The 25124-nt window shown below is 43.0% G+C and overlaps 2 protein-coding genes across 4 annotated transcripts; one reads left to right on the top strand and one right to left on the bottom strand.

The window, feature by feature from the left end:
• The first annotated feature begins 523 nt into the window (after nt 1–523).
• On the top strand, nt 524–2085 carry ptger4c (prostaglandin E receptor 4 (subtype EP4) c). Its single transcript, XM_034196277.1, has 2 exons — nt 524–1366; nt 1489–2085. The coding sequence occupies exons 1-2, from the start codon at nt 524–526 to the stop codon at nt 2083–2085; spliced, it is 1440 nt and encodes a 479-aa protein (XP_034052168.1).
• A 1286-nt stretch (nt 2086–3371) lies between these two features.
• On the bottom strand, nt 3372–23088 carry LOC117532751 (artemin). 3 transcript variants are annotated; one of them, XM_034196228.1, is made up of 5 exons: nt 22003–23088; nt 21072–21383; nt 7070–7140; nt 5680–5893; nt 3372–5013 (listed from the first exon to the last, which is right to left on the bottom strand). In XM_034196228.1, exons 2-5 carry the CDS (start codon nt 21181–21183, stop codon nt 4508–4510), a joined length of 903 nt encoding a protein of 300 aa, XP_034052119.1. In that variant the 5' UTR covers nt 21184–21383; nt 22003–23088; the 3' UTR covers nt 3372–4507. The 3 variants fall into 3 exon arrangements, with proteins under 3 accessions (XP_034052119.1, XP_034052120.1, XP_034052122.1); XM_034196229.1 differs by having other exon boundaries at nt 22007–23088; XM_034196231.1 differs by lacking the exons at nt 21072–21383; nt 22003–23088 and adding an exon at nt 16056–16071.
• Nucleotides 23089–25124: the final 2036 nt, after the last annotated feature.

The raw sequence follows: 25124 nt of genomic DNA, 5'->3' as shown, positions 1-25124 counted from the left end.
AAATTAAGGCAGGTTATGGTGTCTTTTAATCCTAAAATTAATAAACAAAAGCAGGTGTTTGAGTGATGGTGTGATATGCCATCACATTTTAATTATGTTTGTTCCGTTGTGTGTAAAGCTGCTGGCACTTGACCTCTCAGGCTGATAAATAGTGGGCAATAAAAAGTAAGGAGTATGGATTCTTGCATGCAGAAATGTGTTCCTGGGAACCCTGGGTCGCTGAGCTCACATCCCGCACGTCATTCTCCTGACATCAGCACACAGCTTAAATGCCAGCAGCACCGAGCGGTGTAAACACAGCAGGCACACCTTCATAGGGGCGCATCGCGAGACAAACACACTGCTGGAACCTGAACAGAACAAGCAGTCCAAAGCAATGCACTGCATGCTCCGTCTGAAAGAGAAAACTTCAGGATGTCATGTTACAGTTAAGGATTTATTTTGACTTTATTTCCAGAGCAAGTTTTCTAAACAACGCGGAAAGTTAATTTCACTGTACCTCTGTGTAGTGTTGGTTTTAATAATGATCAACGACACACTTGCCTTTGGAGATTTGGACACGAATGTTTCTGCGCCTTTGCCTCCTCTTGCTCTCAGCCACAACCAAAGTGCTTTCCCTGCGCTCCGGCTGGAGTCCAAGTCTCTGGTCACTTCAGCCACCATGTTCGCCGTGGGAGTCCTGGGAAACCTCATTGCCATAGTCGTGCTGTGCATCTCCAAAAAGGAGCAGAAAGAGACCACTTTCTACACTCTGGTGTGCGGGATGGCCATCACGGACCTGCTGGGAACATGCTTCACCAGCCCCGTGGTGATCGCCACATATGTGGCCAACCGCTGGCCGGGAGGAGTGTTACTGTGCCACTTTTTCTCCTTCTCCATGCTCTTCTTCGGCTCTGCGGGGATGTCCATCCTGTGCGCCATGGCTGTGGAGCGATACTTGGCCATAAACCATGCGTATTTCTACTCCCAGCACATAGACCGGACCATGGCGCGATTTGCACTCCTGGCCGCCTACCTGGCTAACATTGTGCTGTGCATTATGCCCAGCTTTGGCTTCGGGCAGCACGTCAGGCACTTTCCCGGGACTTGGTGCTTTCTGGACTGGAGGGCGACGGACTCACTCGGAGCATGCTACTCCTTTCTGTACGGCGGAGTGATGGTGGTGCTGATCGCAGTGACACTTTTGTGTAATTTGGCCGTGTGCAAATCGCTGGTGGGGATGAACCAGAGGACCTCTTGTGAGCAGAGGGGGTCACGTCGCCGCTTCCCCCGGCTGCCCTCGGTCACCTCGGCCGCGGAGATCCAGATGTTCTGGCTGATGATCTTCATGACCATCGTGTTCCTGGTCTGCTCCATCCCTTTAGTGGTAAGGACAACTTTAATGTTACTTTATTTGACCCTGTATCTTTGTTAAAGTCTTGTTGCATTTAGTTATGCTTTTTCTTTTGTGTGATTACACCCTTTTTCGAACTATCTTTTATCTGACAGGTGCGGATCTTCGTGAACCAGCTTTACGACCCTGCCTACATCTCTGCTGGGGGGAGGCCTGACTACCGGAGCGACATGCTGGCCATCCGCTTCGCCTCATTCAACCCCATATTAGACCCCTGGGTTTACATTTTGTGCCGGAAGAACCTGCTGCTGAAGGGCTGCGAGAAGCTAAAGAGGACAATGTCGCACACTAAAGACATTCGTGGGGACAACATCGGCTGGGTGGGAGGTCAACACTCCCCTCCGTCTCTAAACAGCGATGATACCAGTTACGCGTCATTACGCACAGCCAGCTTCAGGAACGATGTGGAAGCACGTGTATCCATCAATCATAAATCTTTCACAGACTTCGCCATGAGACAAGCATGGGAGTACGACACCGCTCGGGTCAACTTTCACCCGTTCAGCGTGGAGAGCACGGCGATCCTCGGGTGTGATGAGGAAGAAGCAACCGGCTCCAAACAGGAAGTGGAGGTCAAGGAGTCTTCACGAGGCAGCGCGACGCCGCCCCTTTCTGCGCACGTGAGAAAGGTGGACATTGTCACCTGCACGTTTAGCACACCGAGTTCATGCCAGTCAGCGAAATGCCTTTGATGAACACTTGGCAATTCAACTGCCAACACCAGTGTAGTGTTCCTATGTGGGTAGGTGCTTCATGTGCATAGCAAAGTGGTTCATGTGAATTCAACTGTGAGAAAAATGATGCTGCCAGTGGAAAAATCCACTCAATGAGATCTCTTCTGATAGTTTTAACCACCAAAGAGCCATATGCTCAAATGAATGAAACACTTGAAACAGCAATTGTGACTGCGACTGAAATGATCTCAAGCACTCGATCAAACGTCACTCTCTTGTTATTCATTCTGCTGCACAGAGCTCTCTAACATTTCAATTCTGGGCTTTATTTAAAGGTTAAGTGATCACTTCAGGATCTGAAAAAAGTACAATAGTTGATGTGCATGTACATCTTCTTCATATCAACTAAAACATGTCTTCAGTCAGAAAAGGTCCAGGAAATCACACTGCCCCAACCTACCACAGCTGTGTTGTGTTCACAGTGAAACTGGAGAATATTTCAGGTGTCACAGATGGGATGGCATTTTTGGGCTTACTATGGTCTATGGGTGCTCACTATTTTAACTTAACCGATAGCTAAACGTTTAGCTGAAAATGATTCACAGTTTTACAAATTCTGCTAAAAGTACACTGCCAATTGTTGCAATTTCCAAATATGGAAATGTAAACAATCTATAATTATACCCTATGGGTAAACATGTTCTTACACTCTGAGAGTTTTACACACTATTAATCAATATGTGCCATTTGCAATACATGTTTATTCATTATGTATTGTTGTTACACTTGATTTTACTTTTTTGTATCGAAATGCTGCTAATTTACTGCCTGTGTTGCATGATGAAGAGGAAATTGAATGTAGACATTTTCAATCTTGTTTTATATTGCACATCATGTTTTGATATCTGCAAATGTTAACATTCAGTCACCTTTTAAAAACAAATAGTGTTGCTGTGAGCTGTATGACCTGTGGTGTTTGCTGGATGTGTTGGTGGGTCTGTGCAGGGAAATAAAGAAGAAAGCATACTGCCGAGGTCTTCCTCTTCCTCTGTTTTACCAACAAGAAATCAGCTGCTCAAACATTCACAGTTGAACAGACAGATGGCAGGAGAGAGACTTATTTCAGGTCTAACTCCACAACAGGTTCACATGTTAGACCAGCAGGTGGCTCTACAACATTAACAAAGACTTAATTGTAACTAAAGAGGTGTTGATCCTGCTGAAAGAAAAAATAAGTAAGGATGTCATAAGGAGAAAACACTTCTGAAGTCAAGCTGTGCAATCAGTGAAGTAATTACAAGATGTATATTAAAAAAAACTTTATTCCCTTGGAGGATAATGCCATACAAAAATAAAAAAAACTTTATAAAATAATAATAATAATAATGATAATAACGTGACATACTGAATGAACTTTAAGATGAGAAATGTTGAGGTCCTGTAGTGTAGATGTTTAACCTGTTTACTGTACATACATTCTACCTGTGCTGTGGAAAAGCTGGTATCATTGCCAAAGCTCAAGTATGTGAGGTGCTCTTGAAAAAATATATTTATTAAGTATTCCACATCATTTCAATGTAGGTCAATCTGTTATTTAATAGGATTTGTTTTACTGTCTGGAAAAAATGTAAAAATCAATCTGAGATTTTGGATCATGGTTCTGTTTTATCCAATGTAATCTTACAAATAGCAGCGTTTAATCAGCTGTCCATAGGTCCATGAGGCGTTGGATAAATGTGGAGACCCGAATAAAAAAAACACATACTACATGCAAGAAGTAGAAGTAGCTGTCAACATGAAATCTGAATCTTGGCAATAAATAGATATGTATCTACAATTTAGAGTTAATAAAAACAGCTCTCATATGAAGCTATAATAAATAAATAATTTATCAGAAATAAATATATGTTACTTTTATACAGTAATACAGGAAGATGCATGGCATCCATTTGGCTGAGTTCACCTGAACATAGAAACAAAACAATGTCATGTCCCTGTTTTTATGTGGAGAAAATGATATACCTTTTGGGAGCAGCTGGCTTAACTGTGAGTGATAGTGAACATCAGTCTTTTTTAGTCAGAATATAAACACAGTGTCCTTTAGATGTGTCTTATCTCTCGAGCTTCGGCCTTCAGGTCTCGCCCATAAAGATGTCACATATAGAGTCTCTTTAATGTGTATTATCTGGAGTATTTTCATTATTTACTCAGTAAAAGTTATTCACTCTTTGAAGACCCAACGATATATCCAGATGGTGATTCCCTGATGGCAGTCTCTGACCTTCAGTCTTCCCGCCAAAACGATTCCTCCTCAACAGGAAATACACAACAAGTGGCCTCGGTCACTTCCGTGCTCTGTGTGTGTTAGAGCGACCCTCGTCTCTAACTCCACTGGCTTCAGGATGGGTGACACCCCTCTTCCTCTCCCTCCTTCATGTCTTCAGCCCATACACATGCAGCTGGCGGCTGATAGCGAGTCAATGGTCCTCCACGCTGTCTGGGCGTCCATGAAGGAGACCGTCTCGTACTCGGCCGGCCGGCAGCAGGGGTGTCTGCTGAGCTTGCGAGCGGTGCGCCGGGGCAGAGAGCCGTTCTCCAGCAACCTATCCAGCGCCAGGTCGTAGTTTTTTCTGGAGGCCTTGCAGGAGCCAACGCAAAACTTGAAGAGGACAATCTCATCCGAGTCAAAGCCCAGGCCCAGGTCCCGAACCTTCATCTCTCTCTTCTCCATCCGGCAGTCCCTGCTGCTCTTCTTTGGCTGCTTGCTCTTACCTTTACCCTTCCTATCTGCTTTTCCTGCCTCTTCCTGATTTTCTTTCCTCTTCCCCTTTTTCTTTTTCTTTGGTGATCCCTTGGGTGGAGGTTCTGAGGGGTCAGAGGAGCGTGGCAAGCGTCCCGCCCAGCGACTACTGGGATGGTCATCCACCTCATCTATCACAAAGGGGTCTAAAACGGAGAGGAAAAAGGAGACAGGGAGAGTTTCAATGAAAGTTAAAACACATGCAAATATCTTCAGCAGGCGCATAGGGGACTTTGTTTAAATGGTAATGTACACTCTAATGTAAATGAAGATTTCATAAAGCATTATAACTGTCCACATTATGTGAGTAAAAATGAAGAGCTATAATCCAATTTGCACATTCTCATATAACAGTCTATGACTAATAAAAACATCTGTAATCTGAAAAGACATGCCGAGTCATAGAGTGGACAATATTAAAATGGTAAATAAAATAAAAAAGTATTACATATTAATTTGATCTGGTTTGCAGTGAAGGAGTGTTTGGCTATAGAGCATTTTAATTCAAATGTAGCTTTGCACTGTTTAGAAAACGAAATGTCACACAGCCTTTCCATTTATACTTGTTATGGTTATAAAAATGTGAATTGGATTATTGCACTTTCATTTTCAATTGAATGAAGCCCTCTTTGGGCTTCCATATCTCTGAAATCTATCATGTCCGCCTTTTACCTTAAAATGTCACCCTTTAAATGTCCTGTAAATATATCATGATGACTGAGATAGAAAGCAGATCCCGGGCTCATGCCCTCTTTCCATTCCAATACTGTTTGATGAAGCTGTAAATAAGACTTTCATAAGGGCCTCAGTACCATATAGAGCGTGCCAAGTAGAGTAGGGGTCAGTGTGGTCTTCCTGCTCCTCGTCCTCCACCACCTCTGACAGCGTCACAGGAAGCTCTCGCTCCTCCTGGCCTGCCTGCAGCCCCACGCCAGGGCCCGAATCTGATCCAGGACCAGCAGCACCGCCCTTCATATGAGCTCCTTCCACCAGAGGCAGCAGAGAGAGGAGGACCCACAGCAGCACCTACAGGAGAGGGAAGCCAGATGTTAGCTGACACAAAGATATTCCAGGGACTCATTGATTTAATCAATGAACAAAAGAGTGAAGAGGACAGAACCAGGACATGGAAAGCAAACCATATTATCTCTTCTGTTTTTAAAAAGCTTTCATTCAGTTACCTAAAAATGATAGTTGTTTTATCTGCATTAATTAACTTTTTTGGACACTCTTTGGCAGGGAATAAAGCTCAACATTGAGATTCATCACCTTGAAGTTGACATGGTAAAACGATCCACTGCTTACATGTCCAGCAGACACAGAGATACATTAGCCTTTCTTTGTCAAACATTAAATATCTGAATATCTCTTTTAATAAAGAGTTTAAGCATTCCTGGTAGTTGTATTTTTATAAAACCTGGATGTGAACAGAACCAGGCTAGTTGACTGTCTTTTTGCTAAGCTAAAAAGCTGCTAACTACCATGACAGTGATATTTAAGTAGATTTTTGACGAGGCATTGCTCTCAGCTATTTCTTGAAAGTTAATATTTACAGAGTGGTGTGCAGGTTTGCTTTTGGCTTTGAGCTCTCTTGCTTTTCTTACAATGAAATCCTGGTCACCACCAGAGACATTGGGTATTTGGTCTTTTGCTTCCATATGCAATATGTACTTAATGAGAAGTTGACAGGGTGCAGATATAAAAACGATAAAGAAAATGAGATGATATACGTATGAGAGCACATTACACCCACATCCCTTCAAAGCTTCAAGCTACAAAGTGCTTTGTGTTAAGCCTATTTCATCAAATGGGATCTCACTTACTTTTCACTAATACTTGAGTCAAATAACTCGGCTTCCTTTCCGCACTGGATCACGCTTTGTCCACTGGCTTATCATTTAGCGATGAAAGCTTTGGTGCTGACATGGCTTTATGGAAAGCTCAGTTCTGAGGCTTGTGGGGATGGATTTCATTAACAATTGATATACCTACATAAAACTCATCCACTGGTTTATAGTGGTCTCTACAGTGGATATGAAATATGATAAGGCTATTTGGAGAGACAGTGATTTCATTATAAGGAAGAACGACAAATACAAAGAATGAGAAAAAGATGGATATGAGAAGTGACAGAAGATGTTAGGAAGCAGAAGAAGGAGAAGACATCTTTGCTTGTGTCAACGATGTGTCTTTCTGACAAACCTTGGCCTTCTCTGACATTACAGAGGTAATCTCCCGTTTATCCTTCCTCCGAACTCTCCATCTGGTCCCACCTGGCGCGAGGGAGACAGAGAGGAATGTAAGAACAAGAACAAGCGTCACTCTGTCAACTTTCCTCCTCCCAGAACTCCCTTTGAAAAGTTTAACATAAACTAAAAGGCACAACATGCGGGTAATGTGATGTCTATGGATTCACAATGGTCCAGATACTGTAAAAATAAATAAAAACAGCGCTGTGGGCCCCTGAGAAAGCCGACATGTCACATAAATCACGTCCTCAATGCACGACGACGGCTTGTTTATTGCTGTTTCGGTAAAAGACCAGTGTTTGCTGCCATCTAGCGTGGCTAGTGTTGGCTTGTCGGTTTCATACATCCATGCAAACAGCCCCAGTCCGGCAACAAAAGGCAACATCTGTGATACACTTGTCAAAGGCATTCTTCAGGGTTATTTCTGTGGCAGCAGAGGTACAAGCAGGGGGAACCAGGCATAGCGGGAGCACTTCGCGGAGGTCCCATACAAAAGACCCACAGAGATGCAGGACAGGTGATAAGAGGTATCACGGATGCAGATGTTTATATATGGTACGTGCAGTGTGGAGGATTGTGCTGGCTGCAGAGCAACCACACATCCCGTAACATGAGGTCATCAGGTTGTTTCATGCCCCCCCCAACCCCAACCCCTCAGTAAAGCTCAGCGGAGGTAAGGGCATACCTTGAAACCAGAGAGGTAATTTAAAATAATTTATCTTGCATCCGAAAAGGTATACAGAGATCACTAAAGTAATTAGGAAACATGCCCTGGAAACAATGAACACCTGTGGGAAATTACATGGCAACCCGTCCAATGGTTGTTAAGATATTTTGTTCTGTACCAAAGTGATTGATCGACCTACAGACACTGCCATCTTCAAGAATCATTAAAGGGGCCCTATTGTGCTCATTTTCCGGTTTCATATTTGTAATTTGTGTCTCGACTGTGGCATGTTAACCTGCTTTAATGTTCAAAAAGCTCTTTATTTGCCTCTTTAAGTCCAGAGGTTCTCATCCCCTTTTGGCTGGTGACCCATTAAATAAAGGGATGTTTACTTCTCTTGTTTCCCTCCCATTTCACTTTTAGAGGCTTGTTAAGGTGAGATGGCCAGGAAAATAAACATTTTGAAAAGAGTTTAAAAAGAAAATTGTGCACTTTAAAAAAAGACATTCTTCCTATAATAACTGCCCTCCTTGCTGGGATGCTTGCAGTGGTTATGACTGAAACATTTCAGAAAACCGATATAAATATCTATCACAATTTATGTAGAGCTCAATTGAACCTTTTCAAATTGCATGATTTGCCCAAATATTGGTTTTAAAAAGCGTGTTATGCATTTAAGAAGTAATTAGTAATTAAGTCATTGTTTATAAAGGAAAATTCCTTGCGGTTCCAAACAAGTCTTTAAAAAGGATTTTAAATCAGATGTTTGTTTGCTGACTTGCCTCCTTTACTCCAGTTTCACATCTCTTAATACTGTACTCTTGTTTTGATAAATGCTGTACAAAGTTAGCGTTTGCTTGCTAATCAACTTATCAACATGTCTGATCTGTTCAAACTAACAACCAATTTCTGAAACAGACCTCCGCCTACAGACACCTCCGACATCTTTGAAACCACATCTTTCATCTCTCACATGCTTTGAATAACCTCTGCGCTGAACGTATTCAAGCGTGTATTCTTTAAGATCTGGCCGATACGTGGTGTGCTTTGTTTATGTAACAGTCAAAAACAATCCCAGCGGTTGTGTCTGAGCAACGAGATGGAAACCTGACAAAAGATCAGATCAGAGGTCAGGATAAGACCTGTTGATGCATTTTTACAATCCTGCTTGTTCTAGCTGAAGAGAAGCAGTCGAAGGAGAGCAGAGATAGACGCTGAGGGGTGGGAGAGGGAAAGCGAGGACAAGGGGAACAAAGTGAGCATAAATCAGCCTCACAGACAGAGAACACGCCACTGCTGCAACCTAAAACCAAACTGCTTCACCAAACCTCCATCTCCTCTTGTCTCTGTGCTGATTTAAAGATCTCCTATCATGCTATTTTTAAACATATATTTTATAGGTCTCAGGTATATCAAATTATATTAAAAACATGTCTATGAGGTGTTTTTGCTCAAAATACCAAACATGTCACCCATTCTAGCCATGCCTCATACCCCTCTATTTCAGCTCTGTTAGAGAAGTGCTGATTCCGGGTCCTTAGCTTAAAAAAGAAAAAAGACGGGGGGCGCTAATGCCTGCTCAGAATGCTACTGAGAGATTCTCAGCTAAATGCTGCCATGATGAAAAACCATATCATGTTCCAAACCACATCAAGGATTATTTCTGAAACAGTACGGAGCTCAAATGCTTTCTCTCACAGGTTTACCACAAGGTGAGTTCCTTTTTATATCCTGCTTTTTTACACATACTCTCTCCAGTACAAGTTAGCTCTGAGTGTTAGCGATGCTTGCTAATATAAAGAAAGACCATATTACGTCCAAAACACGCCGGGCATTGTTTCTGATAGCAAAGTTGCTGATAGTTGCCGTGGGTCCACGTTTCCGATATTACATCATATCGGCAGCAAATCTGGAACAGTTCCGTTGTACCCCCCTTTTTTAGAGATTTGGGTACGGAGGAAAAGATAGAGGAGTTCCCTTACACCTCAGGGACACGTATTTTTAGTATAAAAGACAAAAAAAGTGCATTTGGCATGATAGGAGACCTTTAAAACAGTGTGAGGCAGGACAGAGGAATACAGATCCTCTCTGCGTCTGCAGAGTCCCTCACACAGCTGGGAGTGTTTAGCTGCTTTTAGCCCGGCGCGCTGTGAGTCTACACGCCTGTCTGCTGGTTCATTTCACTCTGGCACTTCAACCCGACGCCTCAAGCCTTTTTTCTGGGATGAGGTGGGTGGGGGAGTCCAGGGTTGCAGGACACTGGTCGTGTAAAGAGTGCCACGAGCCTAGTGTTTGCACATAGCCCCGACAGCGTGCATGTTTGGAAAGCCCAGCATGTGTTTCTTCCTTGTTTGGCTGATTAAAGCCTCTGGTTTGTCCATCAGGCTGGATGTCTGCGGTGGGGCAGAGCGGAGTTCTTGTCACCTTTCATTTGCATTGTTGCTCCTCTGCGCCCCAGCTGTTCGTCACAGTTAGTTAAGTGGGAAAGCCCTCCTGAAGCAAGTACAATAAAGCCAGAGCCAGCTTCTATTTCCAGAGCTTCTTCTGTTTCTCTGGATTGCTTTTACAAATACAGTTTAAGTGCTTGGAGAGGAATGATGAGGATTTAGTTTGGGGGGATATTTATGAGGTGAAAGAAAAGGATATCAGCTTTAAAGCAAGGGCTGCCAGCATAAAGGTTTACATCAGTTTACTGAATGTCATAAACACGAAGCAGCAGTATGCATTAAAGCAGGATTTTTGGAAGAGATGTCATTCATCAGCCCGCTGTTAGACCTTCATTTTACAGCCATCCTTTAATATCAACCTTACACAGTAAATAGGTATTTTAAGCAATCTTTTACCAAATAGAATGTGAAGTTTATGCTCATGGTCTGTTGACAGAGAGCGCTAACAAAGTGTAACACTGCATGTATGGAGCGGTGGTCATTCTAATCCACAGTAAGGGGAACAAAACATTGTGTAAAAGCTGAAGACACAGAAAAATCCAAGGTACTCCAGCTAGAAAAGGGTAGCTTATGGGTGTTTTCAGAAGTTCAAAAATAGTTTTGTGATGCTCAAGTGTTTTAGTAACTCAGATTTTTAGTCCACATACAATTGAATTATAACTCAGAAAACTAGCCTTTCTTAGCAGAATAGCAGCAACTACCATCTCTCCAGCCTCTGGGTCCAGGAATAATCACATCATTGTTGATTTTTAGCTCGTATTTAAATGCATTTTGATTTAAGATTAATGTGTTAAACTTGCTCATTAGTTCAAACCGTCAACAATGAAAAATATTTGCTTTATGATTGTCCAGATCTAAAAGTCTGTGACTACGTTTTATAATCGCATCAAATGATACATCTTATGTATCTGTTGCACTTTTCCAAACACTTCTTCTCAACCTCACTGTGACTGCTCTGACTAGGATGTAATTAATGCAATAACTCCATGTATATTGCTATCAAAGATGTAGTTCATATTTAGTTGTATTTATTACTGGTATTTCCAACAGAAACAGATCTTTGCAGAGCGACATTATAAATGTGTTTCTGATTAGTGATCTCGATGTCTACTGTATACAATTACACCCTCGGAGCTGAGCTTTGCCCACACAGATCCCACAAACCTCTCACCTTGTAAAAAAAGAGAAAAAAAAGTCAGCTCCAAGCTCTCCGGTGTTTCGCCTCCCTCTAAAAGCCAAACTTTTCTGATAATGACCTCCAATTACAGACGCGCTCTGTTCTCTGCAGTGAGCGTGTGCACGTACGTGAACAGATCTGACCTCCAGCTTCAACCTGTCACTACCGCGGTGCCTGATTGCGGCAGCGAGGAGAAAAACAAGAGTACAGTAAATCACCTCTGGCTCAATAAAAGACACCTGCAGTGTAAGAGGAGATGCAGGAGAGAGAGAGGCAGAACACCAGGAGAGCCGCCTGATCACTGCCAGACTCTGAGAAACCTGCGGAGGTCCCATCAAACGTGATGATAACTTCTGTACTTACATGTGCCCCAAAGCTCTGCATATCTGCATCCAGAGCAGTGAGTACAACTAGTTGGGTTGCTTTGATTTAGCTGTTAGCGTTTTATTGACAGACTTCTTAGAAATACGCCATACAGGAGGCTTCAGATGCAATGCCAAGTCTGCAAATTCTGACTTAGATTTTTGTCTGAATAAGTCCTTTGGGAGAAATGTGTGGTTTTGGACGTAAATAAAACGATGTAGACTTTTATATGTTGAGGAGGCATGTTTTCCTGAACTCTCATCCCCTCCTCCTTCCATCATGCTTCGTTAAAGCTTCATGTCTTTTTGTCTTGTAAAATGTGCTCTTTGCCCCTCTGCGACTGAAACAATTTCACTCTTCAGCGGTTAGCGACAGCATGCTTTAACTATGCGAGGAGGCAGCCACAACGTTTTAGAAGAAAAAATCTAGAGGAGAAGCAACATAAAGAACGAGATTGTACAAAATGAAAAGACATCACATGATAAGAGTTAGAAGAATTAAAATGAGAGAATGGGTTTTTGTCCAGAGGGTGGAAAAAATATAATTGAACCAGTGGATGGGAGAAGTCTAAAAGCAGAGATAAGGTGAACAAAGGAAGGACAAAATGAAAGTGCAGAAAGAGAGCGCAGACTGAAGCCCGGTCACTCTGTAATCCCATAATCCCTGGCAGGCAGGCAGGATGTAATTGCTCGTTAGTGCCAGTTTCCACTCTGAGGCCTGTCACTGCTGGAAAACCACAGAGCGCCGGCGAAATGAGAAACAGATAGCAGGTCCCATGCCTCGGTTCAGATAGGTGGAGAGGCCCCCCACCCAAACACCCCCGAACACACATGTGTGCACACATATGCTTTTACTGTCTGTGTCGTTACTTTTCTTCTCATAATAATTTTTAACAATAACACACATGATACACCCCATATTTATCATATTCCTCACACTTGTTTCAGCACACACACACACACACACACACACACACACACACACACACACACACACACACACACACACACACACACACCACACACACCACACACACACACACACACACACACACACACACACACACACACACACACACACACACACACACACACACACACACACACACACACACACACACACACACACACACACACACACACACACACACACACACACACACACACACACACACACACACACACACACACACACACACACACACACACACACACACACACACACACACACACACACACACACACACACGGGGAGGGGTAATCAGAGGTGTGGACACTATAGCGCCTGGGGGAGGATGGTGAGGAGAGGAGGGGATCCGAATGACCTCACCCCTCTGTGACAGTCTTATTAACCCACTGACAGCATCTGAGCCTGAAGGTGTCTGAGATACTGTTGGGCCAGTGAGAGACAGTAATGCTTGGGACTCTGGTGGGCTGAGAGGAATAATCAGTCGGGGGGTGAATAACTGAGCGGAGTCTGACTCCAACTGTCGCTCGGTTGGTCCACAGTGTTGGTCCAGACTGAAATATCTCAGTGACTGTTTAACGGATTGCCTTGCAATGATGTACAGATGTTCAGAGTCCCCAGAGGATGAATCCTATCCTGACCTCTGTGACTCCCTGACTTTCCATCTATCACCACCATCTGGACAACATTTCAATCTGACCAATAGATTAGCATGGCTGTACACTCTTCGTGATGTTTAGTATTGTTGAAACTAATCAACTTCAGGAAATGAACTAGTTTCAAGTATATTATTAGTTGTTATTGTGTAGGTATTCATTTGGCAGAAGGCTATACATTATTGTTTACATAGATACTGAGATATTCATTTGTACGGCTGCTGCTGTCAATATTTTTTATAAATTAAAAAGAAATGCGAAATACCTTGCTAGAAGTGAAAAACTCTCTAAAGGTCACCTGACTCAGCAGTTCCTCTGAGCTACAACCGGTTTTAGCGCCCATCAGCTCATTGTTTTGGTTTTATGGCTGCTTTACTATTTTAGTTTGCTCTTATTCTTCTTATCAGTGTGTCTGAAGCTGCACTTAACATAATAGAGCATTTAGTAGGGTTGAAAATGGCCCAAAACATATTAATTTAGATAAATATGGATCAGCTTTAGAAAGAACACCAAATCAAAAACACAATACAAAATCTAAAACAAATACAACAATGGAGACATGCTGTAAATGAAAAATGTGCTACAGAAACCAAAGACAAATACATTAGAAGCCTCAAAAACTGAAACTAAAACACACAAACGTCGAATGCAACAGAGAAGCGCTGCATATCCTGTCAACACGACACATGTTCTCCGGACCTCTAGGTGGAGCTCTGAGTAGAACAGCTTGACTTTCAACACAAGAAAAATCAAGTTGATAAAGACCCAGTTATTTCCAGAGGATTAAATACAAATTAGAGCAAAAAGGAGAGACATTTTTATATATATATATATATATATATATATATGGATATCTATATGTATAACCTCATTAGGTGGACTTACACATGACTCCAAATGAAGCCAAAAAATGAATGTATAAGCTTTAAGATATATCTTGAATATTATGGCCATTTTCTAGCTGATTATCAGTTTGAGGAGGGATACCTAGCCACAGATTATGGAGAACAATACCTCTTTAAAGCTTTGCCTGTAGGGTTAAACAGCACACCCTGGATCTCATTAGAAGTACCTATTAGTGGTAAACTTATTGGTTTCCTAATAATAAAGCTGAGTGATCAGTAATTTACCGCTGACCCTGCAGCCTTCTCTCTAATGGTTCTTCACTGGGTGAAATGAAGCGCTTTTAGTGGAGGACAATGTGTTTGAAGTGTAACCGTTTTGGATTAACGCCCTCACACGTGCAGCCGAGAGCTGCCAAAAGGTGGAGAGTTACTGCAGGGTCATCAAACAGCGGGATCAGCGGGTCACAGCAAGCTCCATAAAATGCCAGTTTCCGCGGGGCATTAAAGTGTCGCAAGTGACCAGCATGTTAACCTCGAGCTGCAGCCATGATGGTTATTAAGGCACACTGAGAGAGAGAGAGAGAGAGAGAGAGAGAGAGAGAGAGAGAGAGAGAGAGAGAGACATCTGGAAAGCTCGAAGGAAACATGTGAAGCTGCTAGAGACAAACCCCAGAGAGCTGAGGCTGTAATAGAGCTCACAGTGGAGGAAATTGACCATATACAGTCTGAAACGCGGATCTCCAGGTAACTAAATGGAGTTCAATTAGCTGCGCAGATATGTCATACACTCATGTGACGGATAAACCACACAAACCTTTCCTTTCGTGTTTGTAGCCTACAATTCAGTTTCTTCTACATGACTGACTAATTACTGCTTCTTTTGTACATTTGCCAAAAATAGCTGTAACAATATACGATGTGAACTCCTGCCAGGAGCTCTGGCTTCCCTTTCATCATCACATGAAACCGGTCTCAATAAATCTGTCAATAACATTTCAATTAGAGATAACCCTAACTCAACAATCCCTAATGACCAAGCCGGCAGCTGATATATAGCTGAGATTTCAGCAGATAAAGAGCCACATTCCTCCTTCAGGAGTTGGTGGGGGCAAAAGAGAGATCTAAAAGTGGTATAAATGTTTGACTTTCATTTTCCATTTGGACGCAATGGTGATGTTGCTCTTAGCCTGCTGGGTGTGTATAGCCAATTGCAATTTGCACAACAACAGTGTGACTAACATATCAATGAAAGCAGATTTCAAAAAGATTTCAAGGTTTCCTCAGCATCACATTTTTTCCAGTTTTTGGGAATTCGATTGGTTGATCCAATTATTTATGACAGGCATGAGCGCCAAAACTACAAGAATGAGACAAAGTTGTAAAAAACGACAATTATTCTTTAATGCACAGAAAAATGAAAACCGCTGGGGGAGAAAGAGATTTCAGTAATGACCCTGCTGTAGTTTCCACAGCAGCTGTAACTTCAACAATGTACAACAACCTCCACCAGATTAAGTGTGAAGGGTCACTGGAAAGTTTAGCTAATGTGCAGTTAGCCCTAATTAGCCAATAGAAAACCACAATGCACCAGCGTCATGTGACCCAATCAGATCAATTAGACGGGACAACATCATCCGCTACGCATCATGGGCCCGCTGCGATGCGACACATCTGTGTCCTCAATGTCTCGCTGCTCCTTACTTTCTTTCTCGCTAAGGCAGTTTCCCCCAGTGTCCCTGACCCTAATAACCCAAATTCCTGCCTGATTAAGTTGGTTTTAAAAGGGAGCTACACAGAGAGCGGTTGGGCGAGCCTCACCTTAAATGGGAACACATTTTAGCCGTGTTGGAGCGATGATCAGAGGGTAGGATTTCACTTTCTGATGTTTGCGAGGAGGACAGCTCTTAAAAGGCCACAAAGCAGATGGAGAGAAAGAACAAAGAGGGATGGAGAGGGAAAGATAAGACACACACATTCAACAATCTCTTTTCGCCTATTTTCTCTCAACACACTTCAACTGACATTGTCACTACAAAAGTGGCTTTGCACACTCCTGCTCACAGGACGCCTAACCTTTCATACAGAACCACAAATCCCCTCTCCCACCCTTGCGACCTTTCCTTGCTCCCATCTCATGTTGTTATTCCTCCAAATTAAGCCCACACTGAGTTGATAGCAGCACTCAGAAACTTGGCCATCTGTGACACACACACACACACACACACACACACACACACACACACACACACACACACACACACACACACACACACACACACACACACACACACACACACACACACACACACACACACACACACACACACACACACACCACACACACACACACACACACACACACACACACACACACACACACACACACACACACACACACACACACACACACACACACACACACACACACACACACACACACACACACACACACACACACACACCACACACACACACACACACACACACACACACACACACACACACACACACACACACACACACACACACACACACACACAGGTCATTATCAGTGTGTCTTGTGGGTGAACCAGCGCTCTCCAAAGTGTTTCCGTGTCGCCCGCTCTCGCCCCAGACAGACCGAGTTTAATGACCTGGCCTGATAGTTCAAAGCAGCCCTCAGACGCTATGATTAATGAACGTGACCTGCTAATTTCAGAAGAATACAGCTTATTGTATAAAAAAACCCAAACACTAGTTAACATTCTTCTGTGTTTCGAGAAAAAGGTTTTTTAAGGAGCGAGATTTCACGATAAGGACAGGAGTTCTCTTTATGTTTCATCAGCGGCTCCAAAGTATTTACTGCTGCTTTGTTCTGAATAATGTAAGCCGTTTGAACTTGAAGAAGCCAAAATGTTCGACAACAACAAAACAAATCAAGATCAGAGACAAAAATAATTCCCCTTGTTGGCGTGCTTACACGAGAATGTCCAGCGCTACAAAAGTAAGGACCTAGCAAATATAAGTAGCATGGGAAACATTTGTCTGAAAGAATACATCTAACAAATTGAAATTCCTTTTTGTCAGATCATGCCTCCTTCAATTTGCCCTGAGGGAATCACTGTGGTTGGCTGCGTACTTTAAGCACTTCCAGATTGAAGCTGCCCTGTGGCACTTCACGTTGCATAATCAATCTCTCTCACTGCACTCTCTCCATTAGTGTTGGGACAAAACAACTAGAGTAACATTACACACTGAGGGCGAGACGCAGAGGACGGGGCTCCCAGCACGCGTCCATCTTTCAATGACAGACTTCTGCTAATCTAAACGGATTGCACCCTCCTTTAAAATGTCAGGCTGCTATGAATGAACTTGAATCTGTTGTATTGCCGACTGTCTTTGATGATGTCCCTTCAAATGTTTTGCCTACTGAGGAATCTATACATTTGACCTCTTGTGTCAACACTGTTAGAGACACTCAGTTTCTGTCTTTATGTTATCCAGAACAACTTAAGTTTTATTAAAGACTAAGGAATTTAATGTTGTCTGACTGTTTTGTGTTCTTCCTAAATTGCATAGTGATTTGGTCATGTCTTGTATGAACTGTTTTGGATTGTATTGTATGTATTTGATCACTGTGTGCGCAAGTATAACTTTGAAACTATAGTGTAATGTTTGCAGAATCCTTAAAAGAATTTACGAATTAATCACACACTACTTTGTTCTCTTAAAATCTCACAACACGCACATGCTGGATGAAGAAGTCCAGATTCAAGATGAACCAATGTTAACCTTGAGTGCACATTTTGAGCTTAATTTCCCCAAAAGTGACGTAAAAAAACGAAGATAATCAAATACAACAGGTAAGGCACCTTTGGTCTTAGCAGGTAAACAATCGATAACAATCATGTAAATCAGAAATAAACAAAGATGAGTCCATACTAGCTGAATGCTAAGGTTATTTATTGTAACTTGTGTATTAATTTTGATTATTTAACAATAACAATAGGTCATTATTTTGTAACTATGTTTTGCAAATGTGGTTCATGGGGATCAATTGAATATGTTGCTCAACAATGTAAGATTTAAAAGAAACATGAAAGAAGTGGGGAGCGATCATTTAGGAGTTACGTTTACACTTAATGAGTGTTCTTTTTTTGGAAATTAGGCAGACATGTTTTTATCATACAATTATAAAGTATTTGGAAAAAGGCTGTTTATGTTTGAAGTTGTTTTTTGAGCTTTAAAAGTAACTGAATTGCATGTTTCTTTCTGATTTTCCAATGCATTCCTCTTCATTGTAGGGCAGGAGTGTCAAACTCAATTTCATCGCGGGCCACATTCGCATAAAGGTTGCACTCAAAGGCCTATTGTAACTATATTATTTTATATAATATATATATATAAAATAATGTATTATATTACATTATTGCCTCTGAATTGGATTATTATGGGATAGGATAATAACTTAGTAATTAACTACGTCTGAAAGCAGAAGTCCAGGGCAAATAATTGGTAGCATGTCACAAAACGAGATGCATTGTGGGACATGTAGTTTATGGGCAACCTGCTTCTGTAAAGTGGCATGTAACCATATAATACACTTATTATATTCTTTGCAAGCTCTTGTGGGGCCACATAAAATGAAGTCGCGGGCCGGATTTGGCCCCCGGGCCTTGAGTTTGAGACTCCTGTTGTAGGGTGAAGTAAATTATGTGTTTTCTTGGCAAATTTGACGAGAAAAATGCAATCTTGCAGAGTTGTAATATCCAAAGAATGAGTGGGTTTATCCTCAATATGTCTCAAAGTCTTTAATAATATATATACATAGGTTATATTTTAAATAACCTCTGCAACTGAAAGCTTGTAGTTATGAAGTCCACTGGGTGAGATACACCGGGTGTTTATGAGGATGCTTACGAGTGTTCATCTGGCTCACTGTGAGAAACCTAGAACACCAACACACGGCATGCTAGTTCTCGTAAAGCCACATGCCAGATTAAACAAACCAGACCACACATCGGGAGGCTGCTGGCGAAGAAACACGCCGTACCTGACCCTCAGCAGGGCCGCTGACCCCCTGACCTTTGACTGGAGGAAGTGAAAGCTGTGGCAGCGTGACGGGGGAGTGTGAGATGCCTGAAGCAGAGGAGACGCTCTTATATTCCGCCTGAGAACAAACTGGCAATTTCGAACGACATGGGTAAAGAAAAACAAGGTTGTTTCACGACATGTTTTCACACATTCTACTGGCGCTAAGAGGCGCTTTCTGGAGAAGTGTGACATGTCTCAGGTGATGCCAAAGCTAACACACACACACGCAGACATCAACTACAACAGCTTTGAGATGCAAAGACGAGACAAGAAAAGGATCAAAAGAAGGATTCAGCTCTGAACATCAGAAGCCTCCGTCCTGTGGCCGAGCCCCCTATGCGTGCAGGACTGACTTTGTGTGTTCGTGACTCAGGGCCTTTGAGTCAGAGAGTAAGCATGATAGTTCACTGACGCATCATGCAGTTTTTCCTGCATCAGTGAAAGGATCAATCTTGGCTAATTGCACATTTTAGGTCGAGTAAGCTAAAGATATACCTCCACACAATCAACTCAGTTTCTTCAGAAACTTGAAAGAAATGCACTCAATTTCCAGCATGTCAAAAGTCCTTTAGATTAAAGACTTGATCCGTGTGTGTGTGTGTGTGTGTGTGTGTGTGTGTGTGTGTGTGTGTGTGTGTGTGTGTGTGTGGCCTAGCATTACTATACTTGTGGGGACCTAAATCTGTTTACACAGTCACGTGTGGGGACTCGCCTCCCTTATGGGGACAAATTGGAGGTCCCCATGAGGGGAATCATTAATTTTAGGATGAAGACTTGGTTAGGGTTAGGATTAGGGTAAGGGTTAGGGTTAGGCATGTGTTGGTTATGGTTAAGGTTAGGATAAGTCTCCAGGAAATGCATGTAAGTCAATGTAATGTCCCCTGAAGTGATGTATACATGGTATGTGTGTGTGTGTGTGTTCTGGGGACAGACATCTTTTCATATATTGAGGGAAAACTGCATTTGAATGTAAAGTCAATGTAATTTCCTCGTGTGTGTGTGTGTGCGTGTGTATGTATGTATGTATGTGTGTGTGAGGAGGATCACACTGAACACTTCCTGGCAGCCACTGTTTTCTCCTCATCCATATGAACACACACACACACACACACACACACACACACACACACACACACACACACACACACACACACACACACACACACACACACACACACACACACACACACACACACACACAACACACACACACACACACACACACACACACACACACACACACACACACACACACACACACACACACACACACACACACACACACACACACACACACACACACACACACACACACACACACACACGCACACACACACGCCACACACACACACACACACCACACACACACAATTCCAACTCACCTCGTGGCGCTTTGTAAACACTTCAACCATAACACTTCACTTCATAAAACACAGAGAACAAACACCTCCACCACTCTCCTCCTGGGATGCGTGTCACTCCCAATAAACACTAAATTAATTACAACGCTGAATCCAGGTCACAGTCCCCCCCAGAGTCAGAGGAGCCTATAAGACAGCTGGCAGGTGCGTGTGCTGAGCAGAAAGGCATAGACGTGAAAAGAAGTCAAACATCAAAGAGTGTTGTCACAGCAAACACAGAAGACAAGAGGAGGTATGCTTTCACTGCACCATTACTGATGAACAAAATATCCAGCAATATTGTTTAAAATGGTTTAAATCACATTCAAGGCAACTTTATAAAATCTGAAGGGCCCCTTACCAGATGTCCTGTGCGCATTCTGCTCCAAGCGCGCACCGGATAGGACAGAGCCGCTTCTTCCACGCTGGGAGCAGCTCATGTTTTTGGCTATCCATACGCTGCGATGTGTCATGTTTTACACCTTATTGTCACGGCTCGGAAGTGTTCAGAGCAGGCTGTCTCCACTGAGGCTGAAGCAAACATGAAGAATCCATCTAAAACGGTTCTGCTTCAACGCGAGAGGCGCCTCCTCCTCCTCGTTTTTTGCGCGGCCAAAAATCCTTTTTTCTCTGGACGGTGTCCTGTCACGGCTTCATGAAGAGTCTCAGCACCCTGGACAAGCACATAGAGAGGGAAGATTGGGAATATTTTAAGCTGCGATCTAAATTGATGTCATACAACGAAATATAAAGTTAAAGAAACATTAAAGCTACTTTTAAAAAGTGTGATTTATGGTTCCAGCGAGATATCAACCTGGCTGTACTTAATTTTAAATAAAAACAAATTCAACACATTTCCTGAAGCAAATAAAGAGCAAAGCAGTCAATGTGTTCATCTGTCACTGCTTATCTTGTGTCCAACTGGAAATATGTGAAGTTATCTATTTCAATTTTCTAAAGAAATATATTTTTTAAGATTTACTATAAGACCGAATGTTTTGTTTAGATGGACTTCTTGCAGACCGAAGGCTATCCAGACCAGGTAAAAAGAAACTTTACAACTGACTGGAGCAATGCAGAGAGACGCCTTTATAAAACCTAATTAGAAGTTTGTATGCGGTGACATAAATACTCCAACACTGTGACCGGGAGAGAAGTCAAAGTCAAACATTCACAAAAGCAAAACAATGTTTGTCATAGCAGCTCGTGCTGTCTCTGCTGACTCACATCCAACCATCGTTTAATGCATTAGAGCCAGTTTTTCAGGCATGACTCCGCTTTCCTTTCCTTACCTACAGTAACTTGTTCAGTCTTGCTTCCAAACAGCTCGCCAGGTTAATAATGAGTAAATAACAACTCGGGAAATCTCTCACAACGTGTCCTGCGTCACTTTAAAGAGAAGTCAAGGTCGTCAGAGTTTCAAAAAGGTCCGAGGAACGACTCTGAAACACTTAAAAACCGAAGTCTTGTTTTCTTCTTCTTTTACGCGCCAGCCTGTGGAAACGCGGATTTAAATGTGGAGTTCAATCTAGAAGAACAACGCGTCAGGATATTAACTTAAACGTAAAAAATCCAAGCATCATGCCTTTACGCAGCCACAGTCCGAGTCTCCATTCCAAAGATCTCTTCCTTCGGCCGCAGGTATCCAGTTATTAGAGATGTGCCGCTCCGGTGTCTTCTCAGGAGTCTACTACCCAGTGACTGAACAATGTTCACAATGCCTCGCAGGGCTGGAGGCTATGCGTAAAAGCAGCGCGCCGCTCCGCCAGTCAGAGGCTCTGTGAAACCGGAGTGCGGTGGCCGCTGTACAAAGTGCTGCGATTTCTCTTCCCCATCCAAACACATAGCTCAGATGTCTTTTTGTTCCTATGCTGGGAGGAGGGAGAGGATTGATTGTCACACAGGAGGACGGTCATGGAGCGTTTCTGGAAAATACTTCCAGTGGGAGAAAGTGACATCTGTCCTTCAGACTTACACTTTCTGACTCATACATTTAGAGAGTTTCACTATATTCCACTTTTAGGCACACTACAGACATGTGCATGGAGCATGGGTATATATACATGAATGGGTGGATAATGATACAATGGGCCCCTGGGCACAGACATGTAAAAGGCCCCCACCCTTCCTACACAGGACTGACTGAAAGAGACACGGATCGACTACAAAAGATGCAGCCAAGTCTCTTTGTGGTCAATTTGTATCTCTTTGCGGTTGTTTTGTGTGTCTTTGTTGCCGGTGTCTCTTTGTGAGTCTGTTCTTCTGGTCTTCTCTGTGCCTGTTTAATTGATGGTTAGTATTTCTCGTTTGAAAGTCAGTCGCTTCAAACAGAGGCTCTGGCCTGAGGGCCCATTGACCCCTTGAGACCCTTCCCAGTAGAACCTTTATAGAAATCCTCCCATGTGAACTTTTGTGATTGATTGCACGCAGCTGTAGGCCTACACACACACACACACACTAATGCATGTTTGCCACTCTGCTTCATGTATTTGCTCAGTGAGTCCTGCCCTGACCTTTTTACCAGGCACCTGCTGTCAGGCCTGAAGGATGAGTGAAGTAAAGACGGACCACGGACCCTCTGCTCACTGCACCCGCAGCCACACACCTCCCACCAGCTGAGCTCCCGGCCCCCCTCCACCCTGCAGGTTGGTTCGTCCTGCCACCCTGCAAAGCCCGGAAAGGCCCTCCGGCTGAGGCACTCCCTGCAGGGCAAACACTGAGGCCCGCGGAGCACAAAGGCTTGGTAAACAGCTCCTCGCTCTCCTCTGCATGGGCCCACTCTCCGCACCGAGGCAGAGACAAATGCAGGGAGGATCCCTGAGCTCTGCACCGATGCTATAAATAGCAACCAACAAGGCAACAATGCACACAGCTGAGGTGCATGACATGCAGGAATGTACCGTCACATAATAAGAATAAGCCCAAGAGCAACAGGATGGACGAAAGACCTGCTAGGGCCATGACTTGGGACTTGTTTAGTAGAAGATGGCTTTGTACACCTATAATATAACCCAGAAAGAGCCCCTTTTACTCCTTACACACACAATACCACACACATCAAGCCGAGTTGGCTGCCAAAAATACCAGTCCTCCTCTTGAAAAGATCAGATAATAACCTCCAGAGCAAAATGTCCTCAATAAAATGAGTCACTGTGTAAACTGTGTTCCAGCAGACGGCACGGCACTGCAACCAGGGCCACAACTTCAGAAGTGTGTCTACATCATCCATCACGGTGAGCAATGCCGAAGAACTTGTACGGCATTGTGAGAGGGATTTGCAGCATGACACTGTTTGTACACCCCATGCAAGCACAACACACACGCATCTCCAGCATGCACACACACACAAACAAACACACAAGTACATTCACAGGTTTGGTCTGCTGAGAGCTGCAGGAACATGATGGCAGCTGTGGCATTTTTCAATTCCTTGTAAGCATATAAACTGAATTGAATTGAAGACGCTATATTTTGATTTATTGTCGGTGAAAGTTGACTGTTAGGTATATACACAGCTGTTTCCATGGATACAGCAGGGTGCTGGTTTGGAGCTGCTTAGTCCCTACAAGTTGAGGACCTGATGGGGGACAGGGTGAGTGATTTTGATTTTGGCTGGTGAAGCTAAGGAAAGCTGTGATGGACAGTTAACTGTATTTAAAACTCCCTCTGAGGTTCCTCGTGTTTCTTTTGGGTCACAGGTCTCAGTCTCTTCTGTGCCTCTCCATCTTAAGGTGCCTTCCTTTTCTTGGGCCTGATCCAGATCTCAAAGTTTGTTTTCACTTTTCAAGGAACTCCCCTTATCCAGCACTGTCCAAAACCCTCAGGCCAATATCTGTAAAACAAAAGCCAAACCTGTGGGTCAACGTCAGACTGGAGCTGCACAAATGTGTACTCCACAACGTGTTTTCACATTAGCTCAAACGAGTGAATACAGCACGGATAAATCTGCTGTGATTTATATTTTCATCCAAGCATTTCAAAGGCGCGTTCTTGCAGGCGTCGTGCATATTTGTTGTATCCCTGTTCATATAAACAAACCATAAAGAAAAGTGTCGGCACATGGCCTGATTAGAGGCGTTATTATGCGGATGGATGGAGAATGAGCAGAGTACACAGAGAGTACAACAGTGTGTAGGCCTACTGGTAACACTTCAGATGTCTCTCTGGCTTCAGTCCTATTTCAAACATGGACAGCAATAATGATAATTTGAATAAAATAAACGTTTGGGTATATTCGAAGAAACAATACTGAGTTTGTAAAGATTTACTTCTGCCTATATACTGACATGCCAACAAAAGACACGTTTCTAGAGCTTCACAGTGTCAATGTGTGCGTTAAAATACCTGAATGAAAGTACAGGAAATCCTGTAAATGTTGAAATATTGCACCAAAACAAATCAAGATTGGTTCAGG

Source organism: Gymnodraco acuticeps, unplaced genomic scaffold, assembly GCF_902827175.1.
Source record: "Gymnodraco acuticeps unplaced genomic scaffold, fGymAcu1.1, whole genome shotgun sequence".
NCBI classification, from domain to species: domain Eukaryota; kingdom Metazoa; phylum Chordata; class Actinopteri; order Perciformes; family Bathydraconidae; genus Gymnodraco; species Gymnodraco acuticeps.
This window is presented reverse-complemented; position numbering and strand designations above follow the sequence as displayed.

Excerpts from the sequence above, each read along its gene's own strand:
- ptger4c (XM_034196277.1), top strand. The coding sequence starts at position 524 with ATGATCAACGACACACTTGCCTTTGGAGATTTGGACACGAATGTTTCT. Across the intron at positions 1,367-1,488 it reads TCTGCTCCATCCCTTTAGTG|GTGCGGATCTTCGTGAACCA; the intron begins GTAAGGACAACT and ends TTTATCTGACAG.
- LOC117532751 (XM_034196228.1), bottom strand. The coding sequence starts at position 21,183 with ATGACACATCGCAGCGTATGGATAGCCAAAAACATGAGCTGCTCCCAG. Across the intron at positions 7,141-21,071 it reads GAATGCGCACAGGACATCTG|GTGGGACCAGATGGAGAGTT; the intron begins GTAAGGGGCCCT and ends CCCTCGCGCCAG. Across the intron at positions 5,894-7,069 it reads TAATGTCAGAGAAGGCCAAG|GTGCTGCTGTGGGTCCTCCT; the intron begins GTTTGTCAGAAA and ends CCTCTCCTGTAG.